This window comes from Raphanus sativus, chromosome 5 (assembly GCF_000801105.2).
Source record: "Raphanus sativus cultivar WK10039 chromosome 5, ASM80110v3, whole genome shotgun sequence".
Taxonomy (NCBI): domain Eukaryota; kingdom Viridiplantae; phylum Streptophyta; class Magnoliopsida; order Brassicales; family Brassicaceae; genus Raphanus; species Raphanus sativus.
In genome coordinates, this window is record NC_079515.1 from 5,466,871 (window position 1) to 5,485,419 (window position 18,549).

General features: G+C 33.5%; 3 protein-coding genes and 1 long non-coding RNA gene across 4 annotated transcripts; all 4 read right to left on the reverse strand.

Annotated features, from left to right (window-relative positions):
* Nucleotides 1-872: 872 nt before the first annotated feature.
* LOC108860749 (uncharacterized) lies at nt 873-1,498 on the reverse strand. Its single transcript, XR_001950741.2, has 2 exons — nt 1,360-1,498; nt 873-1,259 (listed from the first exon to the last, which is right to left on the reverse strand). It is a non-coding gene; the product is annotated as an uncharacterized LOC108860749 (long non-coding RNA).
* Nucleotides 1,499-4,454: 2,956 nt separating this feature from the next.
* Nucleotides 4,455-5,995, reverse strand: LOC108860256 (GDSL esterase/lipase 4). Its single transcript, XM_018634156.2, has 4 exons — nt 5,685-5,995; nt 5,426-5,553; nt 5,110-5,340; nt 4,455-5,026 (listed from the first exon to the last, which is right to left on the reverse strand). Exons 1-4 carry the CDS (start codon nt 5,950-5,952, stop codon nt 4,532-4,534), a joined length of 1,122 nt encoding a protein of 373 aa, XP_018489658.1. The 5' UTR covers nt 5,953-5,995; the 3' UTR covers nt 4,455-4,531.
* Nucleotides 5,996-12,136: 6,141 nt separating this feature from the next.
* On the reverse strand, nt 12,137-15,024 carry LOC108859921 (GDSL esterase/lipase 1-like). Its single transcript, XM_018633820.2, has 5 exons — nt 13,587-15,024; nt 13,361-13,488; nt 12,990-13,226; nt 12,622-12,877; nt 12,137-12,490 (listed from the first exon to the last, which is right to left on the reverse strand). The coding sequence occupies exons 1-5, from the start codon at nt 13,849-13,851 to the stop codon at nt 12,249-12,251; spliced, it is 1,128 nt and encodes a 375-aa protein (XP_018489322.1). The 5' UTR covers nt 13,852-15,024; the 3' UTR covers nt 12,137-12,248.
* Nucleotides 15,025-15,169: 145 nt separating this feature from the next.
* On the reverse strand, nt 15,170-17,416 carry LOC108861647 (ethylene-responsive transcription factor RAP2-2-like). The gene is given in 4 exon segments (XM_057011318.1): nt 15,170-15,477; nt 15,570-16,407; nt 16,977-17,108; nt 17,111-17,416. Coding segments are annotated over 3 exon segments (1,089 nt in total). The 5' UTR covers nt 17,274-17,416; the 3' UTR covers nt 15,170-15,477; nt 15,570-15,613.
* Nucleotides 17,417-18,549: the final 1,133 nt, after the last annotated feature.

Here is an 18,549-nt window from a genome sequence, read left to right on the forward strand (position 1 = left end):
ACCAAGCGTAAGAAATTAGGTGTGGAACTACGGAAGTCCTTGAGTTGATATATACGAAAATTTGTGGGCCGTTCTTGGAACAGACAACAATAGTTTATATCATTCATTGGCGATTATTCTCGATATGCATACCTATTTCTTATTCATGAGAAATCAGAATATTTGTATGTGTTCAAAAGGTTTAAGGATGAGGTTGAGAACCAACTCAACCGAAGGATAAAGTCTATCAAATCTAGATCTTATCATAGTGGTGAATACTACGGCCGAAATGATGGTTTAGGTGAGTAACATTCAGGACCGTTTGCCAGTTACCTAAAGGAATGTGGTATTGTGTCTCAGTGCACCATACCAGGGTCACATAACATGAATGGTGTGTCTGATAGAAAGAATCACATTTTAAGGACATGGTGAAAAGTATGATTAATCATTCCTCCTTACTTGAATCACTCTGGGAAGAGGCACTAAAGACTACAACATACATTCTTAATAGGGTACTGATTGGTTTGTGACAGGTTGGTTAAAATTTGATACACAGCCTAAGGGATTTCTAAATGATCTTATTGGGCTCATTTTTTCTGTTTAAACAGAGAAAGACTTCTGATTTGATTGCTGGGCGTGTTGGACTTCTTAAATTGGTATTTGAGCTTGTGTTTGATCAGAATATTGAAAAATAAAAAAATGAAGAAAGTAGCGGTTCCTTTCTGCAGCTTATTCTTCTAATTTTGGTTCAGGGTAGGGAACATCCTAGGGAAGGATTCATCATTCAGTATCTCTGAAATTCGGTGTTCATCTCATTCTTTCCCATTCTCAAGTCGTCATCTTTCCGAATCTGCTATGTCCTTTTTCTAGAAAAGAAACCAGAGATAGGCTGAGATGATTGAAAGAAACAGGAAGACTTATGAGCTAATAAACCAGAGAAAGATGAAACTTGAGATGAAGAAAGCAAAGCAAAGGTGTTCTGACAACTTGCACATCCAACAATTTCAAGAGGTCATCAGACAATAGATACAAAAAACAGTCAATGTTCTGGTACTAAATCAGAAAAGGAGTCTAAATCGTGATAGGTTTAAAAACCCTGCCATACAGCCACCAGAAAGAGTAAACAACTTAATGAGAAGTGTATCTCTTGGTCTGAACCACCATCAAAATAAGCTGGGCAGATTCGGTCGGCCAAATAAAGCAAAGCGCAAAGGCTTGGAGACATGGTTGTGTGCTTCAAGAAGAAGATCCATCAGCAACTTACAAACCCACGTTCATCCCTAGGAGCAGAGAACCAAGAGTCAGTTGCTGCCATATCAGAACTCAAAGAGGCAGAACCATAATCAGGAGCACTTAGTCAAAAAGATATAATTGATATACCACTTTCCAACATTCAAAGAGGAGCATCCTGTTCAGAACGTCCTGGTTCCTTTCAAACTCGCATCCGCACCCGCATGTTAAATTTTTCGAATTGGCCGATCCGCACCCGCCCCGCAGCGGGTCAAACGGGGCGGGACCCGCGGGTAAATGCTCAAATTCCCAGCTCTAGGTGTAGAGCATCTTACTGTCTTTGATCTTGGTGAAACCCTCGTTTGAAAACTTTCTAGGCGGAACGCGTGCGGCTGATCAAGACCTAGTGAGATATCAAAAAATCGGAAAGAAATCGGGAAGTACTCAAGGAATTTTAATAAAATTTTAATTTTTAATATATATATGTGGGTTTAAAAAATTATTATAGTTTAGGTTAATGATTTGTCTTAGTTCATTTGGGTCCGTCAAAATGTGGTTCAACCCAAGAACGATCATATTTTATAGTTTTTTTTGTTTATTTTATTTTGTGAACTACAAAAAAGACAAAGATGTCTTCATCTTGTTCCTTCTTTACTCTCTTATGCAACCAAACACATGCATCCATGATTCTCATTTTATTTTTTATTTTGTTTTCACTTGCTTTTCTTGATATGTACATTATAATTACATCAGATCTACAAATATACACACTTTTCAGAGACTTTTTAGCTTTCCGAAAACAACATTATGCGGCCGCGAACCGTATACCAACGCGGTCAAAACACGGGCTAGCATAGAATGCATCCGAACTGGACAAAATTGCCACGGCGACTACACAATTCACGAGTTTACGTACGATTACTCGGTAACTCGGTCGCTTTTAGAACAAGGGGTGAAACACACAAGTCATTTTCATTTGAAATTTTGACTAGATCGCTTGTTTCGTTTAATGATAGCATTGTGGAGCATCTAAGAAATGTCAAGTGGCTGTAGAACTTCATCTTTAATCCAGGAGAAGGTCCGTGTGCGTACATGATCAAAAGAAACACCATGGCCAAAAAAATAGTAAACTTGTAGCTGAATAAAGTTGGTTCATTCATCCTTGAAGGAAAAAAATATTTGAAGTCAAATCTATTTTAAAGGGGGGGGGGGGGATGCTGTAACCAGGACCAGCAACATACAAAGAGAAATGATGGATTAGTTCGTGAAAGGTTGGCTAAAAGGTGATGCACAACCTAAGAGATTTTCTAAATGATCTTATTAGGCTCATTCATGGTGTTTTAGACAGAGAGAGGCTTCTGGTTTGGTTGATGGACATGTTGGGATTCTAAAATTGGTATTTAGGCTTGTGCTTGATCAGAATATTGAGTAAGAAAAGTGAAGAAGAAGCCTTGGACGAAAATTAGAAAAAGCAGCTGCAACTACCGTTACCACTTTTATCTATTACATTTTCTCAACAACCACCTAACTATTTATTACATTGTTTGTTTTATGTTTTCTATGTTGTTCATGCAGCAAGTCTTATGTTTTCTATGCTGATCATGCAATAAATCTTAAGTTTTCTATTTAAGTATGTCAAACCTATACCAGAAGTTTCAATCATCATTTTATAAAACAGCATTTTTCTCTATATTTGATGATTCATTGTTCTTATGAACATTCTGATAATTGTGGAGGTATGCAAACCCAAAGCAAATCAACAACCTCTCATGTTGGCTGGTGTGTCATATTCAGATAAGAGAGCGGTCAATCTGAGGGAATTCCGCAACTTAAGTGTAACTTACCGATCCATCTATCTGTCCATAAACTGTCATTCATATATCCATCCCAAAAATTGACCATCTGTCATCTGTCCTTGTTCGATCCAACCAAAATAAGAGTGGAATATCCTAGGGAAGGTTTGATCATGTACAAACTAAATCAACTGCTAAAACCCCTTATGAGCTTTGTACTGGTCGAAAACATAGTCTAAAATACCTTGGATATGGGGATGTCCAGCTGAGACAAAGCCTTACAAGCCGTATGAAAAGAAACTGGACTCAAGAACAGTTAGCAGTTACTTTATTGGTTATTTGGAGCGCTTATGTGGGTATAAGTTTTACGGTCCCAATAATTATGAGAGGAGAAATAAGGTTAAGGATCTCACCTTTGAGGAAGAATCGGTTCTGGTACGCATACCAATTTGTATAGTTACTTCTGATGAAATAAATTTGGATCCTCAGGTTGATAATGAAGTCTTCCCTCCAATTCAGATTGTCGCTGATACCGTACAAGAAGGTCAAACTCCAAATTCTTAAAAACCAGTGCAGCAAGATCAAATTTCTCTTAGGCAATCCACACGAATTAGAAGAAATGCTATTCCAGGTGATTATATAATATTTCTAATGGAACATGAAGAAATAATAAAAAATTGGTATCTTTGATGGGTTCTTTTAGAATAATCATGAGCCTTGTTACATTTGGAGTTTCATCATATGGATATTAAGACATCGTTTTTCAGTGGAAACATTGAAGAAACGATTTATATGGTGCAACCAGAAAATTCTGTCTTAGATAATGTAAAATGTATAGTTTGCAAATTAAAGAAATCCATCTATGGAATAAAAAAAATTTCTCGTCAATACTACCAAAAATTTTATAAAGTTATCATCTCCTTTGGTTTTGAAGTGAATTTGGTTTATGATTATGTGTATCAGAATAAATACTCTGCTCGAAGTATTCCCATTTTTTCTTATTTGCTCTATAGATCGGATATCACTATATTTATGCGTGGCAGGCACAAAAGTATATCATGGGAGTAATACTACTCTGCTTCCAAAACAGAGCTGTGTGGAAAGGAATATGACAAAATGGGCTCAGTCATGGGTCAAAAACGAAGAATGGTTGTGGACCTCAGAGACATAATGCAAAGCCCAGTTCAACAGGATTGAGCGTTTGTGTTTCATTCAAAACTGAAACAGAGTTGTATTTGGTCTTAAGGGTTGTGAAACCAGCTGGAGAAGTAGTATTGCACAACAAAATTCAAGCCACTGTCGATCTGTATGCAGCGGTCCAGAATGAGACACTTATCCAACGATTATGGTTTTGGTTTCTAGGGCTTAAGAGATCCAGTTCTGTATAAATAGTTGTAAGCAAGTTTTCAGAAAATAAAAGTTCAGTCTCCTCTATGTTTTAAGGTGTACATGTGTGTAAAACTCATATTATTTTTCATGCACAAGTACAAAATAAAATAAAATAAAACAGTTTACATTATAAAAAAAGCCTAGAGTCCAAATAATGTTTTGAGATTGTAAGGTGCAGTGACATTAGGCGATCCGTTCCATATCAGCTCAGCGATCTGTCCATGAGCCTTCTCCGTCAAATGAGAAGGATCAAAGAAGATGTAATCATCAGCGTTTTCGCATAGCTGGTAACCTTGCGACGGTCCATTTCGGTATCCACATGTATTGACTCCCCTTAACGGTCCACTTCCGCAGCATGCCATCTTCCCTTGCTTGAAACCGTATCTTAAAGGACTGTTGATTCTTTGGAGCAGGGAAGTGTGAAAGTCGTGAAGAGAGTATTTAAATCCTGATAGTTGGCGCTCTAGACGCCTCAAAACTTTAGGGAATTCTTGGTTATGGAGGTTGATCAGCTCCGAGACCGGTTCAAAACATGATCCTATCTTTGTCGGGTCAGTTATCGACATGCTTGGTGTACAACCGTATGGACCTAAGGTCAAGAACCCGAACTTCCTTGCTCCCATTTTATACAATTCCTAAAGAAATGATCACATTTATTCAGATAATTTTTTTCAATTAATATTTATCTCTGCGTAAAGTTATTAAATATGTTATTTACCTCGATGACGTTGGTTGTGTTACCAATAACGAAATCAACGAATCTCTCTTTGGTAGTGGTAGTAATAGTTGTGGTATTTGCAAAGAAAGGGTATTGATAGTCATTTGCTCCGATGTGAAAGAGATAAACAGCTTTTGAGATGACTCTTCTCGCCTCTGCATCTCCTAGTTTGGATCCCAACACTCGCGTTGCGTTCTTGAAGCTGCTTAGCTGCGTTCCCAAGTCTTTTGACTTTGGTGAAACAAAAAAAGTCAATGATTTTAGTCAAACATATCAACTTGGTTATTTATGTTTTGTTTCAAAAGAGATTAATTACCACTCCAGGAAAAGTTGCAGCAAATACTCCGGCGGCTGTGGTGGCGAAATTAAGACCGTAGGTTAGTTGACTGCTGCTGTAACCAGGCTGTAGATTTGGTGGGAGCAATGGTAACCAAGCATCTTCAGCTGCAACGTCCAAAATCAGCAACATGCATTAGTATGGTAACATAAATAAAAACACAGTGTAAATCAATTAGGTTAAAACATTTGTCTAAACAAAAACAATTTAAACGTAAGAAGATGTTGTGATGATTTACCGATAAAATCTATCATTGTTCGTCCATCGGAAACCCGTCCCGTCGGAAACTGAAACGTTGTTTTACCATACGGCCAGTAATTTGACCGGAAGCCAGGGAGAGAATCGAAGTAGTTGTTGTTTCCAGCTTCGAACAGAGAATCTCCGAACACGAACAAAGCGGCTTGGTTTGTAACGAAATCGTTCTTGCAAGAAATCGAGCCGAACGATAAGCTTAACGTGCAGATGAATAAGATGGTGATCATCAAGCTAAATTTAGAACTTGCCATGTTTCGGTTGTAGTTTCTTTTTCTTCCTAGACAGAACTGTTAGCTGGTCCGTTATATATATACACAAGATGTTGAATATTATAGTATGTTTTACAATTGTAACTTGGTCAAGTTGCTTGTCTTTGTAATCATTTATATTTCAGTTGTACGACTTTGAATATAATTTTTCATCCAAGACTCGATCATATTTTAATTTGGCTGCGGAGTTTCGACGAAGACAGACTCAGATAATAATTTGTATTTTTGCAAAAGAAAAATAGTTATGTATTTTTGTATACGGCTGCGGAGTTCACAATACAGCCTCAAATAGTTAATAATTACCAATAGTATAGGTACCTTCTAACGACCCATTTATTAGAATATACATTTGTAAATTGTATTATTTTATTCAGTTGATCGACTCTCAATGTCATGTTATCTGGTCTTGAAGTTGGACTTGGAAAAGCAAACATGTAAAATTGAAAATAACCAGAAGTAATATTATAATTGTTAAGGGAAGTTTTACATTCAAAGGTACTGTTTATGTTGGATTTGTCAACTGAATTTGAAAATGCAACGGTGTTCTGTTAGAGAAAAGGAAAAAATAGCTGATGTGATCTGAGATTTACGTTATAATTGTGGACTTACCTTTGCACACGACCCTGAACGTGAGAAATTTCTAAAGCTTTTGCCGATGTAGTGCCAAAACTTATAATTATCATGATAAGAATGTTTGACCGGTGTTGTTGATGTATTTTCTCAAATTCTAGTATCTTTCTTTTGGAAAGAAATAATATAAACACGGTGGTGTAGGGATCTAGAATCAGATTCGTCTTGGAAAAAAAGTAACAAGATTTTTCAAGAAAAATAAAAGAAAGTAACAAGATTACACCAATGTTTTTAAATCTGGATCCGACCGGCGGTCTGACCGGATTATACCAAGAACAAGACAATAATTTCGGTTAGATTAATGCCAAAACCCAAGTAAAATTGAACTATTGAAGTGTCAAATAATCGGGAACCGGCAACCCAATGAATTTTCATTGAAAAAACTTTGATTCGTATATAAACCAAATTGTGAATAATAATTAACAATTTTCTTTTAAAATAAAAAAAAATTAAGATTTATGATTAATAAATTATCGCCTCTTATTTTTTTTCTTTTGACATCTCTACAACTCACAATTATAAATTCACAAAATTTAATTTTCACATCATAGTATTGTCTTTATCTACTTCTCACTTTATTTAAATTTTATTTCTTGATCATTTATGTTGAAGACTTTAATTAAAACATGGGTCCCTTAAAATATTCACGTTTATAAAATTTGTAAAATTTATAAAAGAACAAAACACTTGTTATATTTTAAAATATAATTTTTGACTAATGTGTATATAATTTTTTAAAAAGTGATGAAGATTTAAAATGATAAAGATCTTGGAAACTAAATTTTAAATATGATTTTCGTATGATTTTATATATGAACTATTAATTTATTTTAGTACTTTTGTTACATTTTAGTTGTTATTTTCTAAGGTTCTTTTAAATATTATGGCTATCCAAAAAATATTTGATATGATATATATATATATATATATATATATATATATATGCCTATTATTTATAAAATATTAGTAAATTAAATTTAATCCAATTGAATGTGATCGAACTTAGTTTGAATTCGATTGAATCACAGCAACACATGACCAAAATATTTTCGGTTTGTTAACCGGTCAGTTTTTTAAACATTGGACTACACCCAGAAAAAGTAACAAGAACTAGTTTTTGACAAAGAGCGGGTATAATTTTTGTTTTAAATTTAATTTTTGATATTTTTTTCTTTCTGATTATATTTTTTTGGTAATCATATTTTTGTATAAATTTTAATCAAAATATATTTTATTAAATAATAGCAATTTAAAAATTGATTCAATATATGCACGATTAAGGGTGGATTACGGGTCGAACTCGCTCTGCTGATCTGCCAACCCGCGGGTTTTCAAAATTTTTTGGTTACAAAATATGACCCTACAACCCGCAAACAAATAATTTTGTACCAACACCCGCTCCGCTTAATTTTATGGTTATCAGCGGGTTATATATATTTTAAAAATCATTATTTAATTTAATTATTGTAAAAAAATATTTATAATGATAAATTATATACATGATTTAAATAAAGACGGGTGTAGTTATAGCTTCTCCACGAATTTAGGTTTAGCAATTATCATTCTTAACCATTTACGTTATAATATTACTCAAACTCTTTTAACAGCTATATTAATACGCAGATATAAGCAATTACATATAGTTTTTTTTTTTAAATTGGATCCAACTATTATGAACAAGGCATGTTTTTGTTTTAATAATATTGATATATACCTTAAAATTCATTACCTATGTTGATATTAGTATTATTATTGGGACTGTGTTAATGCTGTTCATATAGATCCTGATTTAATATGGTCTGTAACAGATTAAAATGATAATTTGCTTTAATAATTCTAATTCTAATTTAGAACAGTGTAATATAATCAAAAAGAAAAGATTGATGTCAGAAAAAGGAAAAAAACTGATTATTGTTGTATGAAACCGCCGATTTTTACATAATTAGGTCCAGAAATGAGGGAATCAAATGGAAGTAATAAACAAATCATGGTTATATAAAGAAATAATAAATGGTGCAGTTACAAAAGAAAATGACCTATAAATATGTCGTGTATAACCACTTACATTGCTTCCTTGTTTTTTTTTTTAAATAGACCCAACATATATCAATAGGACACACTGCAGAATTAATAGAATATATTAGATTTTGACCCGCCCTTAAAAGAGCGGGTACTTTTTGTTTTAAATTTAATTTTGGATATTTGTTTTTATTTCTGATTATATTTGTATTTTCGTAATCATATTTGTGTATAAATTTTAATCAAAATATATTTTATTAAATAATAGCAATTTAAAAACTGATCTGATATACGCACGGTTAAAACTGGGTTACGGGTCAAACTCGCCGCGCTGACCCGCCAACCGGCGGATTTTCAATTTTATTTTGGTTAAAAAATATGACTCGCACAATCCGCAAACAAATAATTTTGTATCCGTACCCGCTCCGCTTAATTTTATGGTTATATGCGGGTTATATATATTTTAAAAATTATTATATAATTTAGTTATTATAAAAATATATTTATATTAAAAAATTTATACAGGATTTAAATTTTAAATTTCAAATTCCTGTATTTAAAAAATATTTATTTTTTTAGTTATTATTTTTTAAATACTTTACGGATCGACGGGTAGCCGCGATCCAAAATCCACCAATCCATTCTCAACCCCGCATAAAATACTTATAACCTGCACACGCAAATCGATTTTGTATATATAATCTCAATAATCAATACTATCAGAATTTAGTAGGATATATTTGGTTTTGTGAAAATATAATTTGTTATGTACGTATTGCTTAAAATAGGATATTAGTGGTTATGAAAATATTTTTGTTATTTATATGTGTGTATATAAAAGAGTTGTATATTTTTTCTAGATTTTACCAAAAAAGTTGGAATGATAGGATGTAGAAGCAGTTATAAAAATTGTTAGTTATTGTATCTTACGTTTTGTAACCGTGAATAATTATTCTTTTTCTTCCAGATAACGTTATATATACACACATAAGCAGTTATATATAGCAATGATATTTTTTATTGGACCCAACTATTATCAACAGGACATGTTCATATTTTAATAGTATTGATTATGACCCGCCCTTTTAAAAGGCGGGTATATTTTTGTTTTTTTTTTAGAAACTTAAGTTTTAAATTTGTGTGTGTGTTTTTAAATTATATTTGTAATATATTAATTTAATTTAATATCTTTTTGGTATCTATATTAAATATGTCAAGTTGTATAATTATACACCTATGCCATATGCATTTGAGAAATCATTTTAAAATTTTATTCATAAAATTTATAACATATTATATTTCTTAGTATTTACTTAACATAATTAGTCAAGAATATTCGTACTCAAAAAGACCCGACTCAGAATCGACCAAAAACCAAAGCCTCATACTCAGTGTTTTGAAAACTGATACGGACCCACGGTTGATCTGATAAATCCGGTGATCCAAGATAAATAAAGTTTGGATTTTGTGAAGAAAAACTAATATTTAAAAACCTAATAAAACTCGCTAAAACTCGTTAAAACCCAGAAACCAATTATCGATTGAACCTAATAGATAAATTTTACTTTTACTTTTTTCTTTTAGTTCTTAATTATGTTTCTAAAATTGATGAACAACTCCCGTTAAACTCTCGATTAAGGTCACAAAGTCGTACAATTAGTTCGATTTGATATGATATGATTATATATATGCCTATTATTTATAAAATATTAGTAAATTAAATTTAATCCAATTGAATGTGATCGAACTTAGTTTGAATTCGATTGAATCACAGCAACACATGACCAAAATATTTTCGGTTTGTTAGCCGGTCAGTTTTTTAAACATTGGATTACACCCAGAAAAAGTAACAAGAATGATTAACGAGATTAAAATGACGTTGACCTAATTAAGGCTTTAATCTTGGGCCCGAAAGTAAAACCAGAAATATTACGGAAATAACAATGGGCTTTACATCCTTGACCAATAATAAAACGGCCCATTTCCTCTAAAAGGTCCATACAAGAATCGCATACCGTTAAAAAGAAAAGAATCGCATACTGTTGATTAAAATCTGTTGTGTTAAAAATCTAAATCCTAAAAACAGAATCGAATCCAATTCGAAAATAGTATCGAACTTGAGTCGAAACTGACTAAATATCCAAGTCGGGTTCAAATTTTGGCAGAGAACCAAAACCGAATTTGACCCAGACCGAAGCATACATGAATGTACATGAAATAGATTTATATATTCTAAATATATTAACTATTTTTGATTTAATGTATATTAAAAATCCAAAATATATAAAATATTTTTAAGTTGTTCAAAATATTTAAAAATATATATTGATTTTTTATCCAAATATTTTAAACAAAATCAATTTATATGTTAAATTTAGATACTTTGACATATGTTTTTCAAATTTATATGTAATATATTATTTTGTTTATAGATTTTGAAAAATTTTAAGTATATAATGAATTTTAAATTTTAAAAATAATTTAAATGGGTTATCCGAATTCGTACCCACAAAAGTCCAAACCGATCCTGAGTCAAAATTTAGAAATACACGAATAGAACTAAAATTTTTGATCCAAAAACCTAAATCTATATAGTCACACACCGAATGCGAATTGATACCGGATCCGAATAGGTATCCGAACATCCACCTCTACTCGTGTGGTCAAAGTTGACCTAAATTAGAATGATCGAAAATCCCAAACGTCAATTTCAATCTGCTTGTATCATTATTTTTGATGCTTTAAGTATTTTGGTGTAGAAATATTTGAGTTTGAGTATATATTATTAGACATGGGATTTATTATTCGGGATCCAGATTTGATCTGAGATTCTCTTCGAATCCATTCCGAAAATAGGATATCGGAAGCACCCAGATCCGGATAGTAAAATCAAAGATCCGTCAAAACCAAATCTGGAACTGGATATCTTAATTTTGACGTCCGGATATCCGGATCCGGATTGGTCTTTTTAAAATATATTAATTTTTATTAATTTTATCAATAATTATATTTGGTATATTAACATTTATTCTTAAAATTAGTTTTATAATATTATATTTTAATTTTTAATAGTATATTCATATTTATATTTATAAATATTGTATAAGTATTTATTTATGTATTATTTAAAATTTTTGATTTTTAAAAATATTTTATTTTTTATGAATCCGGATCCGGATATCCACGGATCATATGATATCTAGATATTCGGATTCCGGTTATCAGGAAGTTTCGAATCCGACTCCGAATCCGAAGAATTCGGATTCAGATTCCTCAGGATATGCAGATTCATCCCAGCCCTATATATTATACTATTTATTCATTTGAGTACAACCATGAAATTTATTGTCGTTCGTAACACACATGTTCTGGATCATCGATCAATCTTTCAACTAATTTAGAAGTTTTGAAACAAGGTCTTGAGAGTATAGGGTCCAACAAGATCGGACCGTCCCATATCAACTTGGTGTAGTAATATTTGAGTTTGAGTATTTTAACAAAAAAAAAAATATTTGAGTTTGAGTATATATTATAATATTTATTCATTTGAGTTTGAGTATACAACCATCAAATTTATTGTCGTTCATAACACACATGTTCTGGATTCATCGATCAATCTTTCAACTAATTTAGAAGTTTTGAAACAAGGTCTTGAGAGTATAGGGTCCAACAAGATCGGACGGACCGTCCCACATCAACTCAGCGGTCTGTTGATTAGCCTTCTCAGACGTGTGTGAGCCATCAAAGAACATGTAGTTACTAACATTCTCGCATAACTCGAAATCACGTGACGTTCCTGCTCGGTACCCACACGTACTGCTTCCCCTGAACGGTCCACTTCCACAACAAGCCTTCTTCACTTCCTTAAACCCTAGTTATCAAAACGAAATTCACAATCAAAACATGCATTATATTTGGGCCCTCGCATATATATGAGACACTATTTTATATATATGACACATGATTTTAAAACAAAAGTAAATAACACACACAGCTTGATACCATATTTTTGGGGATTCTCCATAGCTTCGGTTCCAGCAGTGTAGGAGTCGAAGAGCGAGTACTTGAAACCAGGTAATCGACGCTGTAAATCTCTCAAGACATTTGGAATCCTTATGTTGTGAAGTTTTATCAACTCAGTGATGGGTTCAAAACATGATCCTACTCTATTTGGATCCATTGTTAGCAATCCCGGAACACAGTCAAGTCGACCCATGTTCATGAGCCCAAACTTCCTTCCTCCCAGTTTATAAATTCCCTACAAAGAATAGTCAAAAACATTATAAAACAGGATTAGTTACTAGTGTAGCATAGTGAAAAGAGCTTTGTATCGAATTATAGTTAGTCCATATATAAATAGATATAAATACCTCGATCACAGTCGTGGTGTTACCGATAACATAATCCACGAATTTGTCTTTGCTATTGGATTCAAAATGGGAGGCGTTAATGGAGAAAGGATAAAAATAGTCGTTAGGACCAATTTGAATGAGATAAACAGCTCTTGAGATTATCCTCTTGGTCTCTGCATCTCCTCCTAGTTTATCTTTCAACATTTTCTCCACATTTTTGAAGTTGTTTAACTGGCTTCCCAACGGTATCACATTCTATACACAGATAATATGTTTTACACTATTTAGATAGAGTAGAGATTATAAAGTAACCCTAGATTTTTTTTCAAGTACCTTTGAAACTACATATAACGAGAAAATGATGTTAAGAAAATTTAATAATTAAATACCTGTGGTTGATATGTTTCGACCAAAGCTCCGGCGCCGGCAGAAGCGAAATTAACGCCGTAAGTAAACTGATTGACGCCATTTCCAGGTTGTAGATAAGGCGGTATCAATGGTAGCCAAGCGTATTCCGCTGCATTTATAGCAAAAATATTCCAGGAAAATGTATAGATTATTAGATTAAATGAAAAATTATGCAAATATGATGGATATGTGCTTTTTGAAATGTACCGATAAAATCTGGAATCAAACGGCCGTCAGAATTTCTCCCGGTCGGAAACTTGAACGTGGTTTGGCCATACGGCCAAACATTAGCCTGAGCAGCTCGGTGTGTGTTGATGTAATTGTTATTGCCAACGTCGAACACGGAGTCTCCGAACACGAACAATGCTGCCTGGTTCGTTGGCAGACTTTTCTCGCTGCTTATTAAATTGATCGATGAAACTATAGTCGAAAAGAGTAATAATATCGAATAAAATCGCTCATTGTTTGCCATATGAAGTCTATATTTTAAGCTAGTTCTTTTTGTATAAAATCGTTGTGTGATATATAAGCAGAACAACGCCTGTGTAACTGTGTTTATATAGGTGATAGTGAGTCAAAAGCCAGCTAGAAACAAAATGAAGAGAAATGATGCTGGACGTTTCTGGACAGTTTCGTTTTTGATTTTCCAAACTTAAATTACAAAATGTCCTCTTTGAATAGTCTAAATGTGATTATAAAATGAGAGGGAACTATATAAAATATAATACATTTGTATTGGTCAGTCAAACTTTGGATAAAAATATGCTTGAAACAATTGAATGTAAAAGCTATATATCAGTTTCTTGTCTTTCACGGGACTGCTGGTCAATGGAAAACTAACTGTATCATGTGAACTGATTAGTTTAATCAAATCAAAAGAATACAAAATCAAATGTAAATCGTTATTTTGACCCCAAAAAAATCTTTATTTTGTCGGCGTAAATCTTTTCATTTTCGTCAGTTGTTTTCTCTTTGTGGTGAGCAACCACGCTTTAGTTAAAAGTTTCAATCAAGGAACGTTCCTGATCTATATCCATACGAACTGCTTCCCTTAACGGTCCACTCCAACAACAAGCCTTCTTCACTTCTTTAAACCTTATTTTACCAAAGACAAAGAGAACATGCATTTTAAGCTATTACATATAGAACTTCTTCACATATACAAAAATATATAAGGCCATTGAACTAATGCAGTTTACTTAAAAGATTTGAAAAGCAAATGTTGTTTAGAATCATGCAAACACAATTAAGCAGTGTATGCTTGGTTTTGGTTTCACCAATAAAACCTTGAATCAAATTAAGTGTTCGTATGATTCGTTTAATTAAATTAAAAGAATTCCAAATCAGATGTAAGTAATTTTTTTGTGTGTTTTATTTTCTTCTTTTTGGTAAGCAGTTCTTTGTCAACGATCACGTTGAGTGATCTTAACTACTAAAATGTTTGTTAACAAACTAAAATGTGAGAATTAGTCACAGCCTCGTTGATCATACATTGTAACCACTTTTCATAGTGCCCTACAGAATCATTTAGGCGCATTTTCTTTAATTATTCTCTCCTCACTTGTCAGCACTTGGGAGTATTTTCATCAAAAGGTTCACGAGAAAGTTTACAAGAAACTTGATTTTATCTAGTTATATTTTCCGAATCTATTCTCCTTTTTAAAGAGATTAAAAGCGAAGCTGTTTGAATTATATACGATGAATAAGTAAAGAATATAGCATTTCACAATATCAAATCATCTACGAAGCAAAGGTTTTTTTAGACACAGAAGATCCATAGAACAAACAGAGGTTCCAAACAGTTCTATATAAGTTTTTTGGGGTACAAAACAAACACTTCAGAGGGTGATGATGATACACTATAAAAGAAAAATCCAAAAAGAGTTTTTAAAACATTAATAAATTGTCATAAAAATACAAAAAAAAAAACTCAAGGAAGAGAGTCATTGGATAGAAATTATAATAATATACTCTATATACTTCCTCACCCCCTTTTATTTCAGGAATTTAAAAGAGACACTCTCTATGGGTAAGAGACTCATAAGACAACGATAAAGCTCCAGGTGTGCCTTGTACCATTCCCCCCAACAGCAAAACCCTGTGCAAGACAACACACAAAAACCAAACTGAAGTTTAAGTAAAACCAAGGCTAAGGCTGTTTGTCTTTCACCAATAGACTTGAAAACTAACCAACACACAGCTTTATTTACAATCCAGGCAACCCATCACTCACTTCAGAAGACACCACCATCCAGCATGGAGTTGATATCATCTAAGCTCCATAGGTCCATTGGGTTTGCCTCTTCCTGAGTCATAGTAGCAGCATCTGCGCCAAGCATAGCTTCCACTTCCAACGGAGACTCCCACAAGGCGTTGTTCAGGTATGCCATCAGATCATCAGAACCATCATTGTTGCTTATCCCGTCCCCAGAGTTGGCTTTGAGCTTCTTGGCTGCGTTGGTTTCTTCAATGAAAGGAGCTTGGTTGTTGTTGACTAGCATTGAAGAGATCTCAGGTGTCTTGGGGCCTTGATCACTCCACCCAAACTCAGAGCAGTCCAAGGAGTTACTGCCCTGATCAGAACTGAAATACTGGTATCCATTGTTACCTCCAACATCAAAGAACTGATTGTTGAACACCTGAGGCTTCGGTTCCGTGAAACTCACGTCACTAAAGGAGTTGTTGCAGTACTGATTCACATGTGTTGGCTGCTGAACCAAAGTTGTAGCCACTGGCTTCTTAAGATTGCTGGTCTTGGCAGCAGGGCGTTTGCTAGGGACCATCTCCTCAGGGAAATTCACCTTAGCTTTATTACCACGGATCCTGCGTGCAGCTGCATCATAAGCTCTTGCTGCTTCCTCGGCGGTGTCGAATGTTCCAAGCCACTCTCTAGCGCCTTTTCTAGGATCACGGATCTCAGCGGCCCATTTGCCCCAAGGGCGCTGCCTAATCCCTCTGTACTGATTCTTCCTCTTTCTCTTAGCACATTTCTCAGCTTGCCCACCAGACTCTACGCCAGAAACTGGACCTAATGAAGTCAAATCACACACAATATCAGTCAATCATATGATAAAACTCACAACGCAAGGTCGAATACACACCGTAAACAAAACTGAATCAATTCCTCAGAAGCTACTGGATCTGGACATCAACATAGTAACAAAATAAACAGTATCAACCATTCCCCAACACTTGAAACAATATTTAACGCTAGAAACTAAGTAAAAAAAGCGTCTGAAAAACCAAGATCCGGAAGATCTAAATCATTTCAAGAGCTTACCAAAGCGATCACACATTAAAAAACAGAAAAGTCAAACCCTTTGCCACTTGACAAACTCTCAATATGTCTACGAATAAACAAAGTAACAAAACAAAACTAGAAAGGATCTATCTCTCGTCTCCTTCAAAAGCTATTCAGATCTTAACTTTTGTCTATTGAGCAATAACAATCCAAAACACAAAACTAAAAACAAAAAACAAAAAACAAAAACGAATACGGAGATTAACCCACAACAAAGCTCATAAAAATCCAAACTTTGAACATTTAACACATAAAAACACACACAAAACCCTAATTCAAAAGATTTGAATCAATACCAGTGGTGGGAGGGGAAGCTGCTGGCTTGGTACCTGCGGTGAAAACAAAGGGCTTGACATCGGCGAAGACATCATCATCATCGACGTCGAATTCATCTTCTTCTTCGCAGTCGAAAGATGAATCATCCTTAACCCTTGAAAGTCAGCCTCGAACTCATCCTCCAGATCGAGGAAATCGGATCGCTTCTTCTTCGAAGCTTTCCCTTTTTTTTTCAGATCCGGCCAGATGAACTCGCTCGTGACGCGGCGGGACCTCGGCGGTGGGATGAAATCGGAGATTATTGCTCCTCCACACATGGCGGTGTTGAAATGCTCAGAAACGTAAACTTAGCGGCGAAACTGTCAATAATTAGCTTCTTTGAGGTTCTCTTTCGAAATATTTTTTCTCTCTCTCTATCTCTTTGTGGTTTGTTGATGCTCTCCAGGAAGGTAGAGAGATGGTGGGTTGTATATTATATAGATTGAGTGTTTATTATTGTACCCTTGGTTTGTGACTCGTTCTACAATAATGCCATTGAATTTGATTCAAGGTAAGTGTTAAATGTAATTTTTCCCATCTTTTAGGTCGGTCAATACGTGTCCTTTATTTTGTGCAAAGTGTTAGGTGAATATAATTTTTACTATTTATAGCTTCTAAACTTTTTGATCAAAAAAAAGCTTCAAAACTTATCAAAAATAGAGATAGTTGGTGTGGATTCTATTTGATCTAATCATTATAAGATAGAAGACAATCATGAATAAATTTGGAAGCATGTAATTTATAAATATATATCTAAACTGTAAGATATTTGGGTAAGAAAATCTATTGAGCTAAATAGTTGGAGTTTTCATTTAATTCAAAATTTAAAGTAATTGATTTCCTCTAGATTGTTTGATTATATAAAACCATGATGTGTTTGCCTTATGTTGTCTGTCAAGTGTAAAAAGTAATATATCCTTAATAATGACAAGTTAAAGAATAGTAAGTGATAATTGAGATTGGATCTTTCGTTAATAATAGATTTAATCACTACATTGCAAAGATATACTGTAACCAGTAATGGGAAGTTGTGAATTATGTAGATTTTACAAATTACCTAGCAAAAATGATATTCCAAGAATTTAATAATACTATAACTCATTTATTTCTTACAAAGGTAAACAAATCTTTATTTAATAACTTAATATAGATATATATTAGGAAATACATATTTGAATATATTTGATCAAACCAATAAATATTTATAAGCTGGTATAGAAAAAAAAATTGTTTAGATCATTTTACTAACAATATTATATATATATATATATATATATATATATATATATTATATATATATATATATATATGTTAGTAGTGTTTAGTGTTTACATTCCATGAATTTTTGTTGTTCAAACATTCGCATGACTATAAACATCGATTTGGCTATGAAAATAATAAAATAACAGGCCAATGATGTTAAAGAGTACATATAAAGTTAAAGGTAAAATGGAAAACATTAATCTTAGAATCTCGAAGAACTGCCGAAGAGACATCAAGAATGTGACCACGGTAAATAAAGGAGGCCATCAGAATTGAAATGTTGGGTGCATG